This window comes from Pantherophis guttatus, chromosome 2 (genome assembly GCF_059756535.1).
Source record: "Pantherophis guttatus breed Tessera chromosome 2, ASM5975653v1, whole genome shotgun sequence".
Taxonomy (NCBI): domain Eukaryota; kingdom Metazoa; phylum Chordata; class Lepidosauria; order Squamata; family Colubridae; genus Pantherophis; species Pantherophis guttatus.
The window spans coordinates 70,533,266-70,556,034 of NC_142064.1; the positions used below are offsets into that span (position 1 = coordinate 70,533,266).

General features: G+C 43.2%; 1 protein-coding gene across 1 annotated transcript in view; it reads left to right on the forward strand.

Annotated features, from left to right (window-relative positions):
• Nucleotides 1-22,769, forward strand: part of DMRT1 (doublesex and mab-3 related transcription factor 1) — a 74,585-nt gene that overhangs the window by 28,570 nt on the left and 23,246 nt on the right. The window contains exons 3-4 of the mRNA XM_034410302.3: nucleotides 5,468-5,751; nucleotides 12,818-12,980. Of these exons, the coding sequence (XP_034266193.1) occupies nucleotides 5,468-5,751; nucleotides 12,818-12,980 (447 nt within the window). The remainder of the gene's footprint in view (nucleotides 1-5,467; nucleotides 5,752-12,817; nucleotides 12,981-22,769) is intronic.

Below are 22,769 nucleotides of genomic sequence, written 5' to 3' on the forward strand. Positions count from 1 at the left end.
TACTGACCTTTTTAAAAATGAAAACCAATGCAGAGTCCCCACATCCATTTTTGTACAATTTAAAATTCCCTTTTGCCTTTGAATTGTTAGGTTTTCCACAGTTGCAGCCTTTATACAGTAGTACCTTACGTTAAATATTCATAGTTTCTAGTATTTTGAAGTATAACTAGATTTATCGAAAAAATACTTTTCTCTCTCTCTCTCTCTCTTATGTATCTTCTTGGAATTATTTACAATATCATGGTATATTTTTGTAGCTATGCTGATTAACTGTTGCTTTCCTAAACTGAAAAAAAAAAATGGGCCCAGCACTATTTATTTTCCCAATCAGCCTCATATAACAAAATACCTTGGCCTGCCCCTGTTCTTTTTTTGAATAGAAGATTGTTCAGATCAGATATGCACATAGAATCTACTAGTAAATTTCCAGGCAATTTACTAGACATTTCTTAGTGATTTGGGATAATGTCAGGTGTGAACACGTATGAAGAGTTCCGTGTTTTCCCAAAAATAAGACCCAGTCCTATATTTTTTTTTTCATCAAAAAAAGACACCAGGTCTTATTTTGGGGGGGGTGGTTGTCTAATACTGACTCACCTTGCAGCAGCAACACTGACAGCCCTGCCCAGCAGAAGCCCACTGACAGCCCACTTCTTATGCGCCCGCTTGCTACTGTTTCGCTGTCAGAGGCCGTCAGGAAAGGCCTCTGCAGCTGAGAAACTGGCTCTGAATTGATCTGGAGCTCTGTTATTAGCTGCAGAGGGCTTTCCGGAAGGGCCTCTGACGGCGAAATGGAGGCCAGGGGCAGCATGCACGTCAATCCGGAGCCTGTTTCTCAGCTGCCTTACCTGAAGGCCTCTGACAGCGAAACAGGCCAGGGGTGACACGCACAAGTGGCCGCAGAAGAAGTGGACCAGCAAGGCGAGGCAGGTGTCGGAGTGTGCGAGGCCTGGTAAGTAGGGCAGATCCACCACCCCCATCCCCACCCTAGCTTAATTTTTACCTGTGCACCTTACTCCAACCCTTGCACCCTGGAATGGGTGGGTCTTAATTAGGGTTTATTTGGGGGGGCAGGTCTTATATTGGGCACACATGTAAAAATTAAGCTAGGACTTACTTTCGGGGTAGGTCATATTTTGGGGGAAACACGGTACTTTATTGCTTATGCCTGTTTCACAGGAATCTTTCCAGACTGGCAGTTTGCACCAAACTAGATAAGATTCAGTGGCATTCAAAGGGAGTAAGATCTGCTCTCTTGTGCCTGTATAAGGATTCCAGACCAATTACTTGCTTGACTCCTCCCCCTGGCTCAGCCGGTCTCTCTCCAACAGATAACTTTTTTTTTTTTTTTAATTTGATTTATATGCCGCCCTTCTCCGGAGACTCAGGGCGGCTTACAATGCGTTAAGCCAGTGGTCCCCAACCTTTTTATCGCCGCGGACCAATCAGCCTTTGATAATTTTACCGTGGCCCGCTGAGCGCGCGCAGGGGTGGGGGCTTTGGGCCACACGTGCATACCTCCGCGGGGCTCTCTTCCCTGGAGCCTTTGCGCACGGCCCAGGAGCTTTTGCGCACGGCCCAGGAGCTTTTGCGCACGGCCCAGGAGCCTTTGCGCTGCAGCGTTCATGTCCCCCGGCCGCTGCGCGGCCCAGTGCCAGGTACTCCACGGCCCGGCACCGGTCCGCAGACCGGGGGTTGGGGACCACTGCGTTAAGCAATAGCCTTCATTCTTTTGTATATTTTATACAAAGTCAGCTTATTGCCCCCACAAACTGGGTCCTCATTTCACCTACCTTAGAAAGGATGGAAGGCTGAGTCAACCTTGAGCCTTGGAGAGATTCGAACCAGCAGAAATTGCAGGCAGCTGTGTTAATGACAGGGTGCACTAAACCACTGTACTATCAAGGCTCCTTGATAGTACCGGGAACTTGGGAAGGGTTTCCAAGTACCAATCCTCTACTCCACATCCCTCCTTCCCAAAAACAGGCAGCTAAAAGTATAACCAAGAAAACAACATAATTTTGATATGAACGCTGGGACCTCAGTGCTCATATGGAAGCTGAGAGTGTCCAGTTCCTTAATTCTAAGCTTAATTCTCCATCACTGGACGAGGCCTGCTACAAACCCCATTTTGCTAAGGAATTCTGGCAGGCGAAGTCAGGGAAAAGCCTTTTACCCTGTGGCCCCAACCCTATGAAACACCCTACCATCGTAGGGGAGAACTGCTCCCATGTGCTATTGGCCTTCTGAAAGGGTATTAAAACTTGTTTTACTAATTGGCTTGGGCCCCCAACCACTGCTGGAGGTGGTTGACAGGGAAAGACCTCCTCCCTGTACCATCTGTCTCTTGGTTCCTGGTTTTTTGCATGTTTTAAAATTTTAATTTGCATAGTTTTAAAATTTTAGTTGCTTTTCTATTTACCTTTTTACGATCTGTAAGCCATCCAGAGTTGTCTTATCAGGAAGCTGGGTGACATATACATACATACATACATACATAAATTCTCTTTGTTTACATACAACTCTACCTGTTAGGTTTTGTAATTGAAGGAAAAACTGTGTCTATGCTGCAGTCTTGAAGTTGCCCCATTGCTGATCTCTGTAACAAATAATCTTCCCTTCCTCCTTTCCTTTCCTTTCCTTCCCTTCCCTTCCTTTTTCCTTTCCTTTCCAATATTGCAGTGTACATCGGGTGCTTTTCTGATTTATAGTCAGTGAATTAGCCACCAGTTGCTTAGAATGATTTGTTTATTGATTGTAGAAGCCATTTAATTCCAAGTGTGGCATTTTTTTGTCGAAATCATTATTGCTTTCACTGTTGACAGTTTATGAGGAATGACATTGCTAATATGATAATACAGCTTGATTCAAAGATAGGCCATGTGGCAAGATGATGTAGCTCTCACCTTGTTTTCTCAGTTGGCTTTCAGATTATAATAAATCATGTGAGAGCTTAGTTGTGTGCTGCCTCAAAGTGCAAACAATGGCAAGAAAGAATTGTCCATTTAAATGCACTGGTCAATCTAATTTCCATGACCGCCTTCTGCCGCCAGTAGCCTCCCACCGACCAGTACGCTCCCACAGAGAGGGGCTCCTCAGGGTGCCGTCGGCCAAACAATGTCGACTGGCGGCCCCCAGGGGGAGAGCCTTCTCGGTGGGGGCACCTACCCTCTGGAACGAGTTGCCCCCGGAGATACGGCGGATCCCGGATCTGCGCACTTTCCGCCGTGCCTTAAAGACGTTTTTGTTTCATCAAGCCGGGCTGACCTGACCAAACTTTAAATTGCTTTAATTTTAAATAGTTAAATTTTGGGTTTTAATATGGGGGTGTCTTAACTGTGGGCCAAATTAATTTAATTGGATTTTAATATTGTTTTAATTTTTGTATTCTCTGTATTTTATCTGCTGGCTGTTCACGCCCCCGAGTCCTTTGGGAGAAGGGCGGTATACAAATATAATAAACATAAACATAATAATCATAAACATAAACATAAACATAAACATAAACATGACTACTTTCGAAGGCTTGTGTGGGTTTTTTCAGTTACCGTCAGATGGTGTCACTCTTGAGAATTGGAGCTTAATTCATTTCAGTGGTAGAAGAATGTTTTGGATAATATTAGTAGTATTACCCTTATCCTTTTTTTTTCTTTTTTGTGCCCTAATAGTAAATATGGTTTTTTTATTTGATATAATCCATATATCTTCTTCCTGGTTTAGAAGATACTGCAGTTACATTTCCCCAGTAATCAAACTGTAAGTATGATTGCATCCAGGGGTGAAATGCTCCCAGTTCGGACCGGATCACCCGATCCGGTAATGATAGCAACGGGTGGTTCAGAGAACCGGCAGCAAAAATCCCTACCCCCTCCTCCATGCCCAGCTGAGCTGTGCGATCATCAGAGGCTTTTTCTTTTTTTACTTTTAAAAGCATTTTTTCTACAAGCTCTTCGGCCAAAAAAAATGCTTTTAAAAGTTTAAAAAAAAAGCTTCTGATGATTGCGCGGTTCAGCTAGGATCCTCAGAGGCTTGTAAAAGCATTTTTTTTCTGCAACCTCTTAAGGTTGTAGAAAAAATGCTTTTAAAAGTAAAAAAAAAAAAGTTGGTCACGCCCACCCAGTCACATTACCCCCCACCAAGCCACACCCACAGAACCGCTAGTAACAAATTTTACATTTCACCACTGATTTCATCTTAAATATTCCAGTGACTAACTGAGCCAAATCTAATTGAAGACATAATATCTGTGCAGACTCAGAATTACTTGATAATATGCGCATGAATACTTCCTTGTTATTGTGATATGGAGTGTAGAATGGCAAAATTTCTCACATGTTAGGGAAAGCAAAGCAAGGTATAATGGTTCAGTTCCATTGCTCTACTTTTGGGGAATATCCAAGACAATCCTTTTTGTGCAGGTAAGTGCTTCCTTCTTTATGTGCTGGGCTACAACTTCCTATCATCCACAGCCATGTCCTTTGAGGTATGTTTACAAGTTTTACAGAAGTTCTTTCTGTGTTTCTTCTCTACTATGGTATAAGTGCAATTTGAGGACTGAAGAAGACCTACAGATAGTCCTTGCTTAATGACTGTTTTATGACTGTTTGAATTTATGACAGCTACAGAATGGGTGCTTTATGGTCTATTGTAAATGATTCACTGCCTCCCTCCACAATCACATGGCCGCACGTTGGGTGGTTTGGCTTTACATCCCATCATGACATTCTATGCTCACGTCACCGTGATTTGCAAAGTTTTTTGCTAGTTTCCCACAAAATTGCCCATTCGGTAGGTTCACTTAACAACCATGGAGTTTGCTTAATGACTGTGATGTTTGCTTAACAATTACCACAAAAATGGCCAGAAATTTTCTTCTGGTCACTAGACTTGACTTAAGACCTTAATGATTTACAACTATAATTCTGGGCTCAATTATGGTCGTAAGTCAAGAACTACATGTACATGTCCTCCCATTTCTGCCACTGTTGGTGATGTGGAACCAGGTGCCATAGAGGGTGTTGCTAGTTTGGATCTGGGTGTGAAGGCAAACCATCTGCTTAATCCATCTAAATTTTACTAGAATTGACTCCACTCTAGTTGGAGGACATAAAATGAAAAGTAGGACATAAAATGGCAAATAAGAAAAAAGGAGAAGAGGTATCAATGGAACTGAGCTATGCAGGAGGACTGGAAATACTAAATGCTTTTTGATGAATTGACAGTTACGATTTTTCCCCCCTTGTAGCACCTGAGATAATGTAGAAAAAAGACTTATTTTGATCTCATTCTTCTATTATTTCCATCATCTTTTTAATTGCTGCTCCCTTGTTGTTTCTTTGCTTTGAATTGCATTCTGTAATCCAAAATGCACCGAGGGATAAAATGTTTTTCAGGTTGCTTCTGCTGTTGAATAATTGGTTCTTTCTTCTATTCTTTCTCTTTTTTCTTCCCACTTCTCTTTCTGCAGAAGGACGGATGCTGATTCAAGACATTCCTTCCCTGGCCAGCAGAGGGCATCTGGAGAGCACATCTGACTTAGTTATGGACCCCACCTACTACAGCAGTTTATACCAGCCATCCCTGTATCCTTATTACAACAACCTGTACAACTATTCTCAGTACCAAATGGCTGTGGCCACCGAAACCACCTCTGGTGATATGGGAAGCCCATTGTCAGGGTCACCTGTTAAGAGCAGCCTCCGAAGCCTCCCAACAACTTATATGTCAAGCCAGTCGGGAAACCAATGGCAGGTACTGTATAAATGAGTAAAGGCAGGGCCTTGTTTGATAAATTAAGATTATTCTGAGTTTTCTTTGAGAATCACTGGAATTGCTGTGGTTCTACAGGTTCAAAGCATATGACCTCTTCCCTAACTTGATATTCCCCGGGGGTTTGGGGATAAAACTGCCATTATTCCCAGTTGTTATTGCTAATTTTCAGTGATGATGGAAATTGTAGTTCACCATATCTAGGGAAGAGCAGATGTGTTAAAAAAAAGACCAACATAGAATTATGATACTTACTCTTAGATTCTTCCCTCCTCAAAATAGGTATATGTTAATTAAGATTCTGCCTTCAGATTTATTGGGAATCTGTGTTTATCAGCATGTCGGGAGTCATTCTCTTTGTTGTTACTGGTTTTGTATTTTTACATAAATGTAACTAGAATGGAGCGTTTGACCAGAACTGAGGATATTGGTTCAAATTCCCACTTAGCCATGAAGCACCTTTGACTATTGCTCATCCTGCCAGATCCAACGGAATTGGTGTGCAGAAAAACGGGGTGGTAAAAATCATAGTGTTTGTGCAGAATAAATAAATAACAGAACCTGCTATTGGTCTGGATAAAGACTTACCACATTACTTCATTATCTTGCATCAGTGGGAACTGTACTTGGATATAAACCAGGGGCGGGTTCCAAATCCCATTGCTACCGGTTTGCTCGTGCGTGCACGCGCGGCACTTCTGTGCATGCACAGAAGGGTCCGGGCGGGTGGGCAGAGCCTCCCACTGCCGTCACTACCAGTTTGCCTGATCCGCTGCGAACTGGTAGCAACTCAGCACTGATAAAAACCCCACTGAATAAAAGATAATAGCCTGAAAAGCATAAAAAAAAATACGATATACTGATGCAGATCATGCTTCTGTCTAGTATGAGCGGCAATGGCTCTTTAACGTTCCAGGCTGAAATTTTTCCTGGAGATACAACCTGGGCTTTCAGGCCGCAGATCCTCTGTTCTATCACTTGCCTGCAACCTTGGAGTGATTACACTTTATGCAGTTAGAGACCTATCCAACTAGGAAGAGGTATTTTTCAAAACTACCCAAAAAGAAATTGTAACACTTTTTACAAAAAGATGATTCTCAGCAGGGGTGAAATCTAAAATTTGTTACTACTGGTTCTGTGGGCGTGGCTTGGTGGTGGGGGTGGGGGTAATGTGGGTGGGCGTGGCCAATTTTTTTTTTCTTTTAAAACCATTTTTTACATGTAAAACCATGTTAAAAAATGCTTTCAAAAGGCTCTGACAATCCTAGCTGAGTTGCCTGATTGGCAGCCAACTCAGCTGGGATCGTCAGAGCCATTTAAAAGCAAAACTTTTTTTCTTTTAAATGGCTCTGGCGATCCAAGCTGAGTTGCCTGATTGGCAGGCAACTCAGCTGGAATCGTCAGAGCTGGGATCGTCAGAGCCATTTAAAAGAAAAAAAAAAGGCTCTGATGATCACGTGGCTCAGCTGGGCATGGGGGGCGGGGGCAGGGATTTTTGCTACCGGTTCTCCGAACTGCCCGCTGCCATCGCTACCTACTCGCCCGAGCCGGTCCGAACCGGGAGCATTTCACCCCTGATTCTCAGGAACAAGAGTCAAGTCTTAGGCAGATGACCTTTTAAAGGTTGGAGATACCGTAAGCATTTCCCCTTCTTTGACAAGGATAGTGATAAAAGAAAAGGCTGTTCGGAGGCTTCAGACAATGATACTGCCTGTATATGAATTATGCACGTCTTTAAAACTTTATATTTTTTTTAAAAAAAATGTCCCAAATTACCAGTTTCCTTTTCGAGGGCCTCTGTTCTTATTTCCTTCCCATGGCAGTGATTGGGAAGGCAATATGAAGTAATTGCCATGGAAAGCTAAAAGGAAAAATTAATTGGGTGTACCAACAGGTACCGGTATATTACATTATTAATTGCAAGAGGCGTTGAGCTTGTTGACCTAAACAACTTGTGTGTGAAGGATTTAAGAAAACTCAGGCATCATTTAAGCTCTTTAGAATGTGATAACTGAAGGCAGTTGCTACCTCAGCTAAGAAGGTGTTACTCCCATCACCTCTACCCTCAAAGCTCACCTCAGGTGGGAGTCACCTAAAATGATTGAGGTGCCTGTGCTAGACATGAGGGTAGTAACGCATTGAAGGAGTTGACTGCACGAGAGGCCCTATTTCAGGGCCCCACATTCCTAGTGGCTGATGATGCTGGTTCCAAAGCTCTTTTATAAAATCTACAGAATCCATGTAATGGCCAGTGATTAGAAGCCCTTGTTCCCTCAGCAGGGTCTTCCATCATCTTGTGAATTCTGAAAATTGCAGACCCAACATAGGGAAAGGCTAGTCTTAAGAGGTGTATATAGAAATATAAAGTCAAGATTTTAAACCACGGTTTGTTGAACAAAGTATCATAGTTGCTGTTATTAATACAGGTAGTCCTCAATTTACAACAGTTCATTTAATGACCGTTTGACGTTACAACAGCACTGAAAAGTGACATTTTCACACTTAACCATTACACAGCATCCCCATGGTCACGTGATCAAACTTCAGACGCTTGGCAACTGACCCATATTTTTGGCAGTTGCAGTGTCCCGGGGTCACATGATCACCTTTTGCGACCATCTGACAAGCAAAGTCAAGGGGAAGGCCAGATTCACTTAACAACCATGTTACTATCTTAACAACTGCAGTGATTCACTTAACAACCTTTCTTGCCACCATTGTTAAGTGAATCACTGAAGTTGTTAAGTTAGTAACACGGTTGTTAAGTGAATCCAGCTTTCTGATTTTGCTTGTCAGAAGGTTGCAAAAGGTGGTTGTATGACCCTGGGACAATGCAACTGTCAAATATGAGTCAGGTGCCAAACATCTGAATTTTGATCATGTGACCAAGGGATGCTGCAGTGGTCATAAGTGTGAAAAACGGTCATAAGTCGCTTTTTAAAATGCCTTTGTAACTTTGGTCATTAAATGAACTGTTGTAAGTTGAGGACTACCTTTACTGTAGTCACTGAAGCAAAGAATGTTGTTTGAAAGTAGCACTAACACCAGTGTGTGACTACATTTTCAGCAATCGTGTTTTGGGGGTGGGTTCCAAGGATTTCAGCAAAGGAACTTAAAAGCCACAGTTCGCTCCATATCTCAGTGTAAACCTGAAAAGCAGCAGTTGTTCAGATCCTTGAACAATTTGTACTAAATCCCTCCAATCAAATTAAAATTATCCCACTGCCTTTGTCCTTTACCTAATGCTTACACAGAATATTTCATAAAAATAGTGTGCTAGACCATGGTCCAAGATTACAGTCAAGGAGAGGATAGAAACATCACATGCAAAATAAGAGAAATAGATGGAACCAGTGGTCCAATGAGCAGATCTGCTGGTATACACTAATTAGTTGTTCCTACTTGGTTTTTCTTGTCAGTTGACATTGCTAAACCAACTATGGTTTGCTTTAGCATTATTTCCAAACCAGGATTGTTTTCCCTTATAAATGATAGTCATAAGCTAAGAAGAAAAAAATAGTTCTGGTTTATTGAGAAAAACGCAAGCCAAGATTCATATTGATTTGTTCACCATAGTGGTAAAAAAGCCACTGAAGGAACGTCCTTGATTTCTCTAACTCTCCCATGTGAGAGAAGAAGGTACCTAGGAATGATCAAGCAGGGCATGACAGCTGGATCATTTCTGCTGAATGTTGTTTGAACTGGTTCAAAACTGCCTTGAAACGCCTTGTGTAGATTGTTTATTCGCATATGAAAGAGAACTATAGAATGTTGTCATAGATGTTCTACTAATTGAATGCCAGCATTGTTTTTAAATTAGTCATGACTAATCTATAAAATAGCCAATTATAATTTAAACATTGGATTTAATATTAACATGTAGTTGAATTATGTCAGCAACTTGAATCCATTCTGGTTTGTCATTCAGACAGCATATTGTACACTGTACAACGCAGATTTATGCTAAAAGTAACCTAATGTTTCTGACAGCTCAAGTGTGACATGAATATAATCCATATTTCTTAGAGAAACTAATCTAAGTTGTTTATTTTCCGATACTGCTGATAGGACTATATCTCTTGGTGTCACAGTGGTTGAGATTCCGATGGTAACGTATTGTTTGTGGATCACTGCTTTTGTCTAAAAGAGTAGATTGGAAGAGAATAGCAAAGGTTAATTGAGTTTGTCTGTCAAGGTGGGACAGATACAGATGGTCCTTTTGTATAAAAATTACCTTTTCCACTTAGAATCCATGGGAGGCAAGCACAGCATCACTGTGTATCTTTTAATGGTGGAAAAAGTCACTTGGGGGTTTTAGAATTAAAATTTTAAAGCAATTATGGTATGAAGATGCTCAGTACTTATGATAATCCTTATTGTATGATGATTCCATATAATTCTGAATTCCAGAGCAGTTTGGGCAATCTCCTGATATATTGTCTTCAAATTCTTGACTCTCACCAACAGCCATATTGTTTTTGGATTCTGGAAATTGAAATCTGCAGAATTCAAGAGCATCGGTTTGGGATAGAATACCCTAGAAGGAACCTTTCTTAACTTTCTCAACATTTAAGATGTATTGAAACTCCCCAAATTCTAGCAAATTTGCTTGCTAGTATTTACCATTCCAACATATCTGGATGATGTCATATTAGAGAATGTTTCCATAGGTGATTACTACGGTCAGTCCATAGGAGAGGATAATATGGGAATATATGACCAGTTATTAACAATATATTTAGTTCAACAAAAGGCACAAAGATCTGGATTGATTTCCTTTGAGAGGCTTTGTTCAAACAACAGTTGGCAAAAATAGCATCCGATCATAAAGTGTCCAATGATGGATTTGGTAATATCTACTGGTAAGATGTACAAGCCAGCTTTTCTGAATCTCATCTGCCTTGATTCTGAAACAAGAATAGATAAGAGGAAGTTTACAAAAGTCATAATTTATTTGGTATAGTTGCTTTAAAAGTGTTTATTTCCTAGATTGGAAGATTGAGGTACCTCTCTCTTAAATCTTATTGCCACCTTCTCTTATCCCCAGTCCTAATTATGTATTTTTGAAACATATATGACACATTGAAGCATACGTGTTTATTGTCAGACTAAAAGAGTTCACTGTCAGCATGATCTGAGTCCGTTTAATGAATATCATGCTACAGTCAAGCATTTTAATGTTTGGCTAGTTCATTATTGTTATTATAAAATAGAGTAACTAAACTCTATAAAAAGGAAACCTTGTGGTTCAGATTTACTGTGTTTTATATATTCTAAATACTTTAATAAAATAAAAATGAAAGCTTTTTAGTTTTTCCTAGTGGTTAATTCAACACATTGTTTGCAGAGCCTTGGCTCACCTCTATCTGTCGGTCGTACTGTGGTTCACAGGCTTGGTGCAGATAATAAGATTATAAAGCATGTCTTTCTAGGCAAGGAGCATATACTACTAGTAATAGTTGTAATAATTCATTGGATCCTGGGAAATTAGTTGGCTTTTTTAAAGAGTAAGAAATGGGAGAAACACAAGAAGGCTCAAAAGGAAACAGGTCATTGCCTACATAAGGTAAACAACGTAGAAATCCTTTAAGCACCAGTGGGTAGTAGTGCAATTTATTGCTTCTGAAATTATATTATCCTTTTGCAGTTATTATTTTTAGAGGGTGCACAAAAAACCAAAAGGAAATACAGATTTTTTTTTCACAGCAAAATAAAAGGAGATCGTGAACAGCAGGCTTGAAAAAACAGCCTGTACAAAAAGGTCGCCCTAAGAAGTGTTTCTCAATTTTCTTCCTGGTTGAAAAATAACTTCCAGGGTCATGATTCAGAGTTCTAGTAAATTGGTAACCTCCTATACAGGTAGTCCTCAATTTATGACTAATACCCTTATACTCTTGCCTCCTACTTTCCCCATAACAACGACCCTGTGAGATAGGTTAGGCTAAGAGCGAGAGACTTTTGCCTGGTCTTTCTTACAAAATTCAGCAGAAAGGATATATGTGAAGCCTGAAAACTTACTACATAAAGAATGTCCATTGAAATACACAATTCCCCCATGTACACTTTTTCTTTGTGTATATTTTATGCTATTTTACTTTGCTGCAATTCATATTCTGTAGTTGCACTCTGCAGTTTTGACGCATGAAAATTTTAATGTTCCTGGTTTGGACAAGATCTGTAACACATTCATCTGAGATGTTCAAATCTTTTGCTTTCCTGCAACCAGAATGTCTTCTTGGCTAAAAGAAGATTGAGGTTTGAAACGAGATGTCTCATTTCGAAATTAAAGCTTTGCTTGGCATTTTTACGCTTCTTATGTCAAATTTGTAAATAGCTTATATTTTCTCGCGAACTGAAACGACTTTGCCGGAGAATAAATAATTTGCCTGCTTGACAGCCCTGCAATAAAGTGTTGATCAGTTGAGAAACTGAATATTGTACGGGGCAATATGCTGTCATGATATCCTTACTTCCTTTTTACTGAAGACAACAAATTCTTTATAGTGATCTCCACATATGAAAGTTGGAAACTGGATTGCTTGGAAGAGAATTGAAAGCACTCCAGCTTTATCTCTTCCCTCGTACCACTTTGGTCTCCTCATCATTACTAATCAAAGGGCTGGAGGCATTTGAAGCAGTATCCAAAACCTACAAAATCTTGAGCAGTAGCAACACAAGCTATTTTATTTATTTATAACATTTATTGGCCACCCATCTTACCTCAGAGAGTAACTCTGGGCAGCTTACAATAATAAAAAAATAAAAACTATATAAAGATAAACATGAATAGTGTTGGCAGGGTAGCCTTTATAAGACCTGGGCACTACTTTAGGCTTTCAAAATGCCTTTCTAGGGATGGAAACGATAACACTGAAATTTTCCACATGGAAGTAATCAAACATTTCAGGCCTAACATTCTCATGCAGAGAGTTCCAGGGATAAATTCAACGGGAGGATAGCACAGGGTGAGGAAAACTCCCCATCCAATGTAGGTTTTCTCTCCTTACAAGCTTCTATGATGTGCTCTTTCTGCTGTTTCTCTTAACAGGTGAAAAGCCCAGAAGGTCGGCACAGTTTGAGTTCCCAGTACAGGATGCATTCTTACTATCCTTCCAGCTCTTACTTGGGACAGAGTGTTGGGGCCCCTGCCTGTGTTCCCCAAATTTTTACTTTCGAGGAGAATCCTTCTTATTCTGACACAAAAGCAAATGGTAAGCATCTTGTCAACCTTCATGGGAGGTGTCGGGGCGTCTACTGAAAAGCCAGTGGTTGAACTGGGTAGAGGCTGGTAACATTGGAGATGGATAACATTTTATTAAAATTTTCTGGATGACTCTTAAAATGGCTGCTTACTTCCACTTTATGGTAATCATTTTTTTTCTCCATTATTCCTTCCTTAAGAGAATAAATATTTCCAAGTTTTGGTTTATGTTGGTGCTTAGGGACTTCTTGAAAATCTGTGTGGTTTCGCAGCCTGCAGCTGTTGGCATAACACTAAATCCTTCAACTTGAATAGTTTGCGATATATAAATTGTTGGGGAGCAGTATTTTACTCCTTCTCCTCAACACCTTGCCCTCCATATGTAGCAGACTGGCAAATCTGGGACTGTTCTCCAACCAATCTAGAGGGAGTCTAGTTGGTGAAAGTTGTTTGTAGGAATTTGAAGGAGGAGAATTGTATACCTTGTGCATTTTTAAATTGCAAAAAATTCAGTGTTTTCCATCACTATTGACTACTTGTCCAGGCAATATTCCAGATTATGATATTGTTCCCTAAATTAATCCATCAATCAGCAACAGACAAGCAGGGAGATGTAATTTACTGAGCTCAAGCAGACTTTTCTCAGCTGTGACAAAGTATTTTTCCATAGCAGGGTGACCTGCCAGCCTGAGAAACCCAGGTACGCTTAGGAAGGGTGTGAATACAAAATCACACAGCATACTTTTTGGGTGATCCTTCTAATAGTTCCTCCGTCTTCCTGATACAATGATCATTTCAGGTACACGTTTCTATTTTATTTATTTATTTATTTATTTATTTATTATTCGAATTTCTATACCGCCCTTCTCCTTTCGGACTCAGGGCGGTGAACAGCCAAAATAAAAACATTTATACATAAATACGATTAAAAATAGATTTAAAATAATTAAATTTGGCCCATAGTTTAAAATTTATCAATTTAAAATCCATATCAAAATTTAAAACCAATCATAAAATCAAGAGAGACCGGCTAACTGAAAGAGATGAGTTTTTAGGGCCCGACGAAAGGTCCGGAGGTCGGAGATCACTCGTATCTCTCGGGGTAGATTGTTCCAAAGGGTAGGTGCCACCACAGAGAAGGCTCTCCTCCTGGGGGTCGCCAGCCGGCATTGTCTAGCCGACGGCACCCTGAGGAGGCCCTCTCTGTGGGAGCGAACTGGCCGGTGGGAGGCAATTGGTGGCAGAAGGCGGTCCCGTAAGTACCCCGGCCCTAAGCCATGGAGCGCTTTAAAGGTGGTCACCAACACCTTGAAGCGCACCCGGAAGTCCACCGGAAGCCAATGCAGCTCGCGCAGGAGAGGAGTCACATGGGAGCGCCCAGTCGCTCCCATAATCCCCCGCGCGGCCGCATTCTGCACCAGTTGGAGCCTCCGGGTGCACCCCAAGGGGAGCCCCATGTAGAGAGCGTTACAATAGTCCAGACGAGAAGTGACGAGTGCTTGAGTGACTGTGCGTAGGGAGTCCCGATCCAGAAAGGGGCGCAACTGGCGTATCAGGCGAACCTGATAAAAAGCCCCCCTGGCCACGGCCGTCAGATGCCCTTCTAAGGACAGCCGTGCATCCAGGAGGACGCCCAAGTTGCGGGCCCTTTCCGTGGGGGCCAATGAGTCACCCCCAATAACCAGCGATGGCGTCAGCTGGCTATACCGGGACGCCGGCAGCCACAGCCACTCGGTCTTGGAAGGGTTGAGTCGGAGCCTGTTTCTCCCCATCCAGACCCGCACGGCCTCCAGGCACTGGGACATCACTTCCAAGGCATCGTTGGGATGGTCTGGGGTGGAGATGTACAGCTGAGTATCATCAGCGTACTGATGGAACTCCACCCCAAAACCACGGATGATCTCACCCAGCGGCTTCACATAAATGTTGAACAGGAGGGGCGAGAGGACCGACCCTTGTGGCACCCCACAAACAAGGCGCCTCGGGGTCGACCGCTGCCCCCCTGTCAACACGGATTGCGACCGGTCGGAGAGATAGGAGGAGAACCACCACAAAACGGTGCCCCCCACTCCCAGTCCCTCCAGCCGGCGCAACATGATACCATGGTCGATGGTATCAAAAGCCGCTGAGAGGTCTAACAGGACCAGGATAGAGGAGTAACCCCTATCCCGAGCCCTCCAGAGATCATCCACCAACGCGACCAATGCCGTTTCCGTGCTGTACCCAGGTCTGAAACCGGACTGGAGCGGATCCAAATAGACAGCTTCATCCAGGTACTGTGGAAGCTGTCGCGCCACCACACTCTCAACAACCTTCGCAATAAAGCGAAGGTTGGAGACTGGACGATAGTTAGCCAAAACAGCCGGATCCAGGGATGGCTTCTTGAGGAGAGGCCTCACCACCGCCTCTTTCAAGGCGGCCGGCAGGACACCCTCACTCAAAGAAGCGTTGATAATTCCCTGGAGCCAGCCTCGTGTAACCTCCCGGGAAGCCAGCACCAACCAGGAGGGACACGGGTCCAATAAACATGTGGTGGCGTTCAGCCGTCCCAAGATCCTGTCCACGTCCTCGGGAGCCACAGGATCGAACTCCTCCCAGATAACATTCTCAAGGCCTGCCTCAGTCATCTCGTCTGAACTAACCCAGTCAGTGGCCAAGTTTTCCCGAATCTGAGTTATTTTATCATCCAGATACTGTACAAAATCCTCAGCTCGGCCCTGCAAGGGGTCCTCCCGCGCTCCCAGATGGAGAAGGGAGCGGGTCACCCTGAACAGGGCGGCTGGGCGGTTATCTGATGACGCGATAAGAGCGGCAAAATAGCTAGATTTCGCCGCTTTTATCGCCACTAGGTAGGTCTTAATATGAGACCTTACCAGTGTCAAGTCGGATTCGGAACGACTGGCCCTCCAACCGCTCTCTAGGCGTCTTTTCCGGCGCTTCATCTCTCTCAGCTCCTCGGAGAACCAAGGAGCTAAGTGAGTTCGGTGCCGGGTCAGAGGCCGCAAAGGCACGACCCGGTCCAAAGCCCCGGCAGCCGCACTATCCCAGGCGGCCACCAGGTCATCAGCCGAGTCGTGAGCTAGAGTTTCAGGAAATGGCCCAAGCTCCATCTGGAACCTATCAGGATCCATCAGGCGCCTGGGGCGGAACCACCTGGTCGGCTCCGCCTCCCTGCGACGGGGTGCGGCGGTCAGAAAGTCAAGTCGAAGGAGCGAGTGGTCAGACCATGACAAGGGTTCAGTATCTATATCCCCTATATCAAGGCCACTCAACCACTGACCAGAGGCAAAAACTAAGTCCAGAGTGTGTCCCCCCATGTGAGTAGGGCCATGAATTACTTGGGTCAGGTCCATGGCCGTCATGGAAGCCATGAACTCCCGAGCTACCTCAGAAGTTTCACCAATGGATGGCAAGTTGAAATCCCCCATGACCAGAAGTCTGGGGGTATCAGCCGCCACCTCGGCTATAACATTGAGGAGTTCGGGCAGGGTCGTCGCCACGTGGCAGGGAGCCAGGTACGTGATCAACAGACCCATCTGCACCCCACGACCCCACTTCACGAAAAGGGACTCACATCCGGCTATCTGAGGCACAGTGGTCTCCCTCGGATCAAGACCCTCTCTTATAATGACCGTCACCCCCCCGCCCCTGTCCTGAGCTCTCGGCTGATGAAATGCACGGAAGCCTGATGGGCACATCTCCACGAGGGGAACCCCCCCCTCATGGCCCAACCAGGTCTCCGTAATACCTGCCAGGTCCGCTCCCCCCTCCTGAATAAGATCACAAATGAGGGGGGCTTTATTTACTACGGACCTGGCATTACACAACATCAGCCGGAAACTCGGGCCCTGAGACTCTAAGCAGCCTGAGGAACGGGAAGAGCTAAGGGGACCGGGGCACGCAATCGCTCGGAGATAGCGAGCGCGTGCCCCCACCACATGATGCGGCCCCCTGCTCCCGCCATACCTGCCCCTCCCACTCAGCGTATTGATGGAAAAGCCCTCAATAGAGGGCATTCTAACAGTCCCCTTTCCCCCAGAGTCCGTACCCCCTATGGCACCATTAACAGCCAGACTGGCCTCCCTCCCCACCCCCCTCCCCAAACCCCTTAAAAATTTACACAAAGACAATTTTAAAAAAACCCTCAGCCCCCTTTTTGCGTGCCACCTCTCGGCATGCCACCTCTCGGGATTCCAAAATCCGTCATCGAGGTAGGCCCTCGATAACGTGGGGGGCCAAGCCTGCGAGAGGGGGGAATCTCGCAGACCAAGAAGCTCCGCTGCTGTGTACGTCTTGCCACAGGGATGGGGTGACCGTCCCCTAAAGGGTCCATACAGAAAAGTCCGAGGGAGAACATAAAAAAGACAGGAGCCACAAAAGGATTCAAGACCCAGTCCACTGTTCTCTCACAACAGAGGCCAAGTCCGTCTCCAGGTCGACACAGTCCAAGGGGGGAGGAAGAATAAATCATACCGCCCTCTCACAGCGGTTTGGCTCGATGGTCTACCCCCTTTACTGGTGAGATGGAAGTAATGGTTCAACTTGCGCACTTGGCACCCATAATATAGGTCCAAAATCCGCCCTCTCACAGCGGATTCGATGATCCGTCCCTCTGCCAGCAAAGTGTAAGTGTAAAGTGCAGGTGCCGAATGATGGTACAACAGAGACAGTACAGCACCCAGGATATAAGTCCCCAATCCGCCCTCTCACAGCGGTTTGTCCGATGGTCATTCCCCTGCCAGCAGGTACAAAGTGCAAAGTGCAAATAGCTAATGCCATCCCAGCTCAGCCCGTGGGGCTCAGAGCCCAAGTCACTCTCTCACAGTGGTTAGGCTCTTGGCTGGTCCTCTCAGCTGGTGGGATGGAGTCATATACCAGCTCCTGTTCAGATGATATTAGTCCTCCAAACAAATAGGGGAAGGGCTCAGGTGGAATAAGCGAGCTATTTATGTCAGCGAGGTGAAGCCAAAAGAGGGCGCAAGTCCGAGAGGGGCGTGTTCCAAGGGGGGAGAGATGGAAAGAGGGGGGGTTACACTTTAACCCCCCCAGTCCCCGAGGGCACTCTAAAACACCCCAGCGGAGACCCCCCCTCGATAACACACCCAATCCTCGTCTATCCTGGCTCGAAAAGATGGTCCTCGGCCACATTAGCGCCCCTCATCAAGGCCATGGGGCGCTCCTCTCCCCGCCAGAGCCAGCCGGAAGTCTTCGCGAGGCCCAAGTCTCCCATCTTCTCTGTAATTGCAATAAAAAAGATAGACAGTGGAACCATGTACCATACATGTTTTGAAATCAAAATATAAGGATTTGAAGGATACCCCTTGTTCATTCTCCCTTTATTTGCTGCCCCATATGTGAATGTTAAAATTCTTTTAACACATTTGTAGTTTAAAGATCTCAATATTTACAGACCCCTCACATCCTGGACATAAACTGTTTCAACTCCTACCCTCAAAACGACGTTATAGAGCACTGCATACCAGAACAATTAGACACAAGAACAGTTTTTTCCTGAACGCCATTACTCTGCTAAACAAATAATTTCCTCAACACTGTCAAACTAGTTATTAAGTCTGCATTACTATTAATCTTCTCATCGTTCCTATCATCCATCTCCTCCCACTTTTGACTGTATGACTGTAACCTTGTTGCTGGTATCCTTAAGATTTATATTGACTGTTTCCTAATATGATTTGATTGCTTATTTGTTCCCTATGACTATCATTAAGTGTTGTACCTTTTGATTCTTAACGAATATATCTTTTCTTTTATGTATATAAATTGGAAATTAAATTAAATTAAATGTACACTGAGGGCGTATGCACCAAGACAAATTCCTTGTGTGTCCAATCACACTTGGCCAATAAAGAATTCTATTCATTCATTTTTCATTCATTCATTCATTTATTAGATTTGTATACCGCCCTACTCCCGAAGGACTCAGGGCGGTGAACAGGCACAGAATAAAACACATAAATACAAAAGTTAAAAACATATTAAATAATTTCACCCGAGACAATTAAAATTCCCAATAATTTAAAAACAAATTAAAATTTCAGTTTAAAAAATTTAAAAGAAAGGGGAGAAAATTAGGTCAGGCCGGCCTGCTGGAATAGGAGGGTCTTAAGAGCACGGCGGAAAGTGCGCAGATCCGGGATCCTCCGTATGTCCGGGGGGGGGGCTCGTTCCAGATAGTAGGTGCCCCCACAGAGAAGGCCCTCCCTCTGGGGGCCACCAATCGACATTGTTTGGCTGACGGCACCTGGAGGAGCCCCTCTCTATGAGAGCATACCGGCCGGTGGGAGGCTGTGGTAGTAGGCGGTCCCGTAAATATTCTATTCCTATTCCTATTCCTATTCCTATTCCTATTCCTATTCCTATTCCTATTCCTATTCCTATTCCATTCCATTCCATTCCATTCCATTCCATTCCATTCCATTCCATTCCATTCTATTCTATTCTATTCTATTCTATTCTATTCTATTCTATTCTATTCTATTCTATTCTAAATAGGTGGCAGCACCTGGCAAACTTGTCTGGCACAGAAGTAGAACAGGAACCACTTCCATATTGCTGCCAAAAGGTATTGGTGGACACATCCATGTAGTTACCACTTTTTATTTATTTTATTTTTATTTTATATCCAATTTATATACCGCCCTTCTCCCTGAGGACTCAGGGCGGTGTACAGCCAAATAAAAACATAAATTACAAACATTAAAATAGTATTAAAAGGATAAATATAAATTTGGCCCCGTAATTAAAAACAATAACAAACCAATTTAAAACATTTAAAAGAGTTAGACCAGCCCAGCTTGCTGAAAAGAAAAGGTTTTAAGGGCATGGCGGAAGGCACTGAGGTCTTGGATTCTCCTTATCTCTGGGGGCAGTTGGTTCCAAAGAGTGGTGCCCCCGCAGAGAAGGCCCTCCCACTGGGGGTCACCAGTCGGTAGCAGCAGGCGGTCTCGAAGATATCTAGGTCCTATGCCATGGAGCTCTTTAAAGGTGATAACCAACACTTTGAAGCGTACCCGGAAGACCACTGGAAGCCAGTGCAGCTCACGCAGGAGAAAACAACTTTGAAAACAACATATATTTATAGTGTCTATAGATCACAACCTTGATAGCCAGTTTTATTGCTGCTTCTGAATAGTACAGATTGCAGTATTGTGTTGAATACAAAATATAGCATCCTAGAATTCAATATTTCAATCAGCTTTCTGGTCCTTAAAGTTATAGAGATGGGTGTTAATTTCTCCCTCTCCCAAACCTTCAGATCCACCATAGCCCCAGTTGTCCCCCTGGCAGCGGTTTTGAATCCTCACCAGAATCCACCAACGCTCATTTCAACTGCCCAAAATTAGTATCAGCCTTTTGCTAGGATTCTGCTCACCACATCTACCATCATACAGAAGTGCCCTAGATAAATCAGCCAGTGGGTCTGTAAGCACAATAATCTTGACACAATTTGTGGCTTTCTTGCGTGTTCACTGCTAGCCAGGGATGACAGCATTGGGGAATGGGTCCTTTTTATGCAGTTCTTTTAGGACCTTTCTGTTCCTCCCTATCCTTGAGGGAGCGTAAAATTATATGGCTTGAAAGTTTTTCCTTATTGCTGATTCCTATCCTGTCTCTGTTCTCAGTCATTGCCCATCACCTGGCTTCCCTCTTAGATAGTCATTCTAAAATATCTTACGTTAGAGCAACAAATCAGATTAAAGTGTAATTTCAGATTAGTTCAGCATGTCATTAAAAGCAAAAAGATGTTGTGTCCCAGCTATGTATTAATCCGGTTTATCTCTTCTTAACTTGAGCTCAATCAAAGACGTGTAGCTGGGGAGACACAAGTTGAAGTCCACTCTCATAACAGAAGGTCACTTGGGCTACTTACCCTCAGCCTAAGCTACCTCACAGGGTTGTTATGGAGAAAAACTGAAGGGAGTGCTTTGTATGCTGTCTTGAATTCTTGGAGTAAAAGCAAGATGAAAATCTTATCAATACATCAGTGATGGCAACAGCTGGTCAAATTTGACTACAGGTAATCCTCAATTTACAGCCCTAATGGAACTGCCCATCACAGTCAAAAGTTGTGATGGTTGTAAAGAGGGTCACCAACCCCAATATTATGACCGTTTTTAACGTCAGTTGTAAAGCAAACCCTTCCTTTGCTCTGGGCTGATTTTGCTGGAAACAGGAATTAAATGCTGGGTTTTCAGCAAAACTGTCCCAAAATGCAGTCACATGACTGGGATGCTGCAAATGCTGCTGAGCACCCACATTGCAAGTCAGGAGACGGCCAAACAAGAGGTGCCCAAGGTTTTGGTGATCTTGAGCAAGAGCCCACTCATCCACAAACAGGCCCAACTGGCAGACAAGATAGACATCCTCAATTTATTTTCAGGGATTCCTTGCTATCCTACTCTGCTTCTGACTGGAATTGTTTAATTCCTAAGGCCATGGAAAAGTTCAGCTTGTGCTCTGTAACATTAGGAGGATTGAGAACCACAGAGTTGGAAATTGTCCCTCACTTCCTCTTTCTTCCTCTCAGATAACTAGCAGTGTGATGGCAAGGGAAGAGCAGGCTTTGCAGAGAGGTTTCAAGAACTTTGGGGACCATGGGATTGTGGTTATCTACTAGGGTTAGGAAATTTAATTCAGTGCTATGACCCTGAACTCTGGGCAGTTTGGGCCCAACTGAAGCAAAATTCCAAATTTGAGTAGATATAAGTTATTTCTTTTACTCCCGCCTCCCTCCAATTTCTGAACGGGGGCATAGATAAATGTAATAATAGATGGGATGGAGTGGAGTGGAGTGGAGTGGAATGGAATGGAATGGAATAGAATAGAATAGAATAGAATAGAATAGAATAGAATAGAATAGAATAGAATAGAATAGAATAGAATAGAATAGAATAGAATAGAATAGAATAGAATTCTTTATTGGCCAAGTGTGATTGGACACACAAGGAATTTGTCTTGGTGCATACGTTCTCGCAGTACATAAAAGAAAAGAGACATTCGTCAAGAATCATAAGGTACAACACTTAATGATAGTTATGGATTTGTTTAGTTGATACTATGGAAACAATCCTGAAAGAAGGCCATGTGTAGAAGTGATACAGAGTTCTCATGTTCTGTCTTGCTTGCTGGCAAGTCATTTAGTTGACACTTCCTGATTACACTACTTCCTTATAAGCCATGCATTGTATTCTGCTAACTCCTGGATCCTTAACTATTGTTGGTAATTAATTTGTGAATAGGATTGAAAGAGGAAACATGGGTATTAGAGCTATGTAGCATTTTGTACTCTTACAATATGGAAGCATCTGCCTGCAAGTTAAACCAGGTGCTTATTTTTGTGGGATTGTATTGAGGATTATGCTAGGAAGGGAAGTTTGCAGTCCCAGAAAAAGCAGCTGCCCCAAAACATTTTTTTGGCTTAAAATCTCTGCATTTTTCTGGTGGATAAGATCATTTTTTTAAAGGGTTACTGCCTTGATCCTTAATATGGTGACTTCTCATTTTTAAATTTTCTATTATTATTAAGTGATAAAAAATAATAATACAAGTACAAATGACTTGTAATATTGAAGTGGTTATCTTACCTCAGCTTTAAATAGAACCCTGAAAGTAACTAAAATGTACCTATATACATCTAAAAAGGAAGCAGCATTTAAAATGCAGTTCAGACCATGTTTAAAAGGGGCAAAATCTAAAGTTTATCAAAAATAAGATTTCAGTAAGCATCAGAAGAGAAATTATAACAGAACCAGGAAGATTTTCTGGGAAAAGCTATATC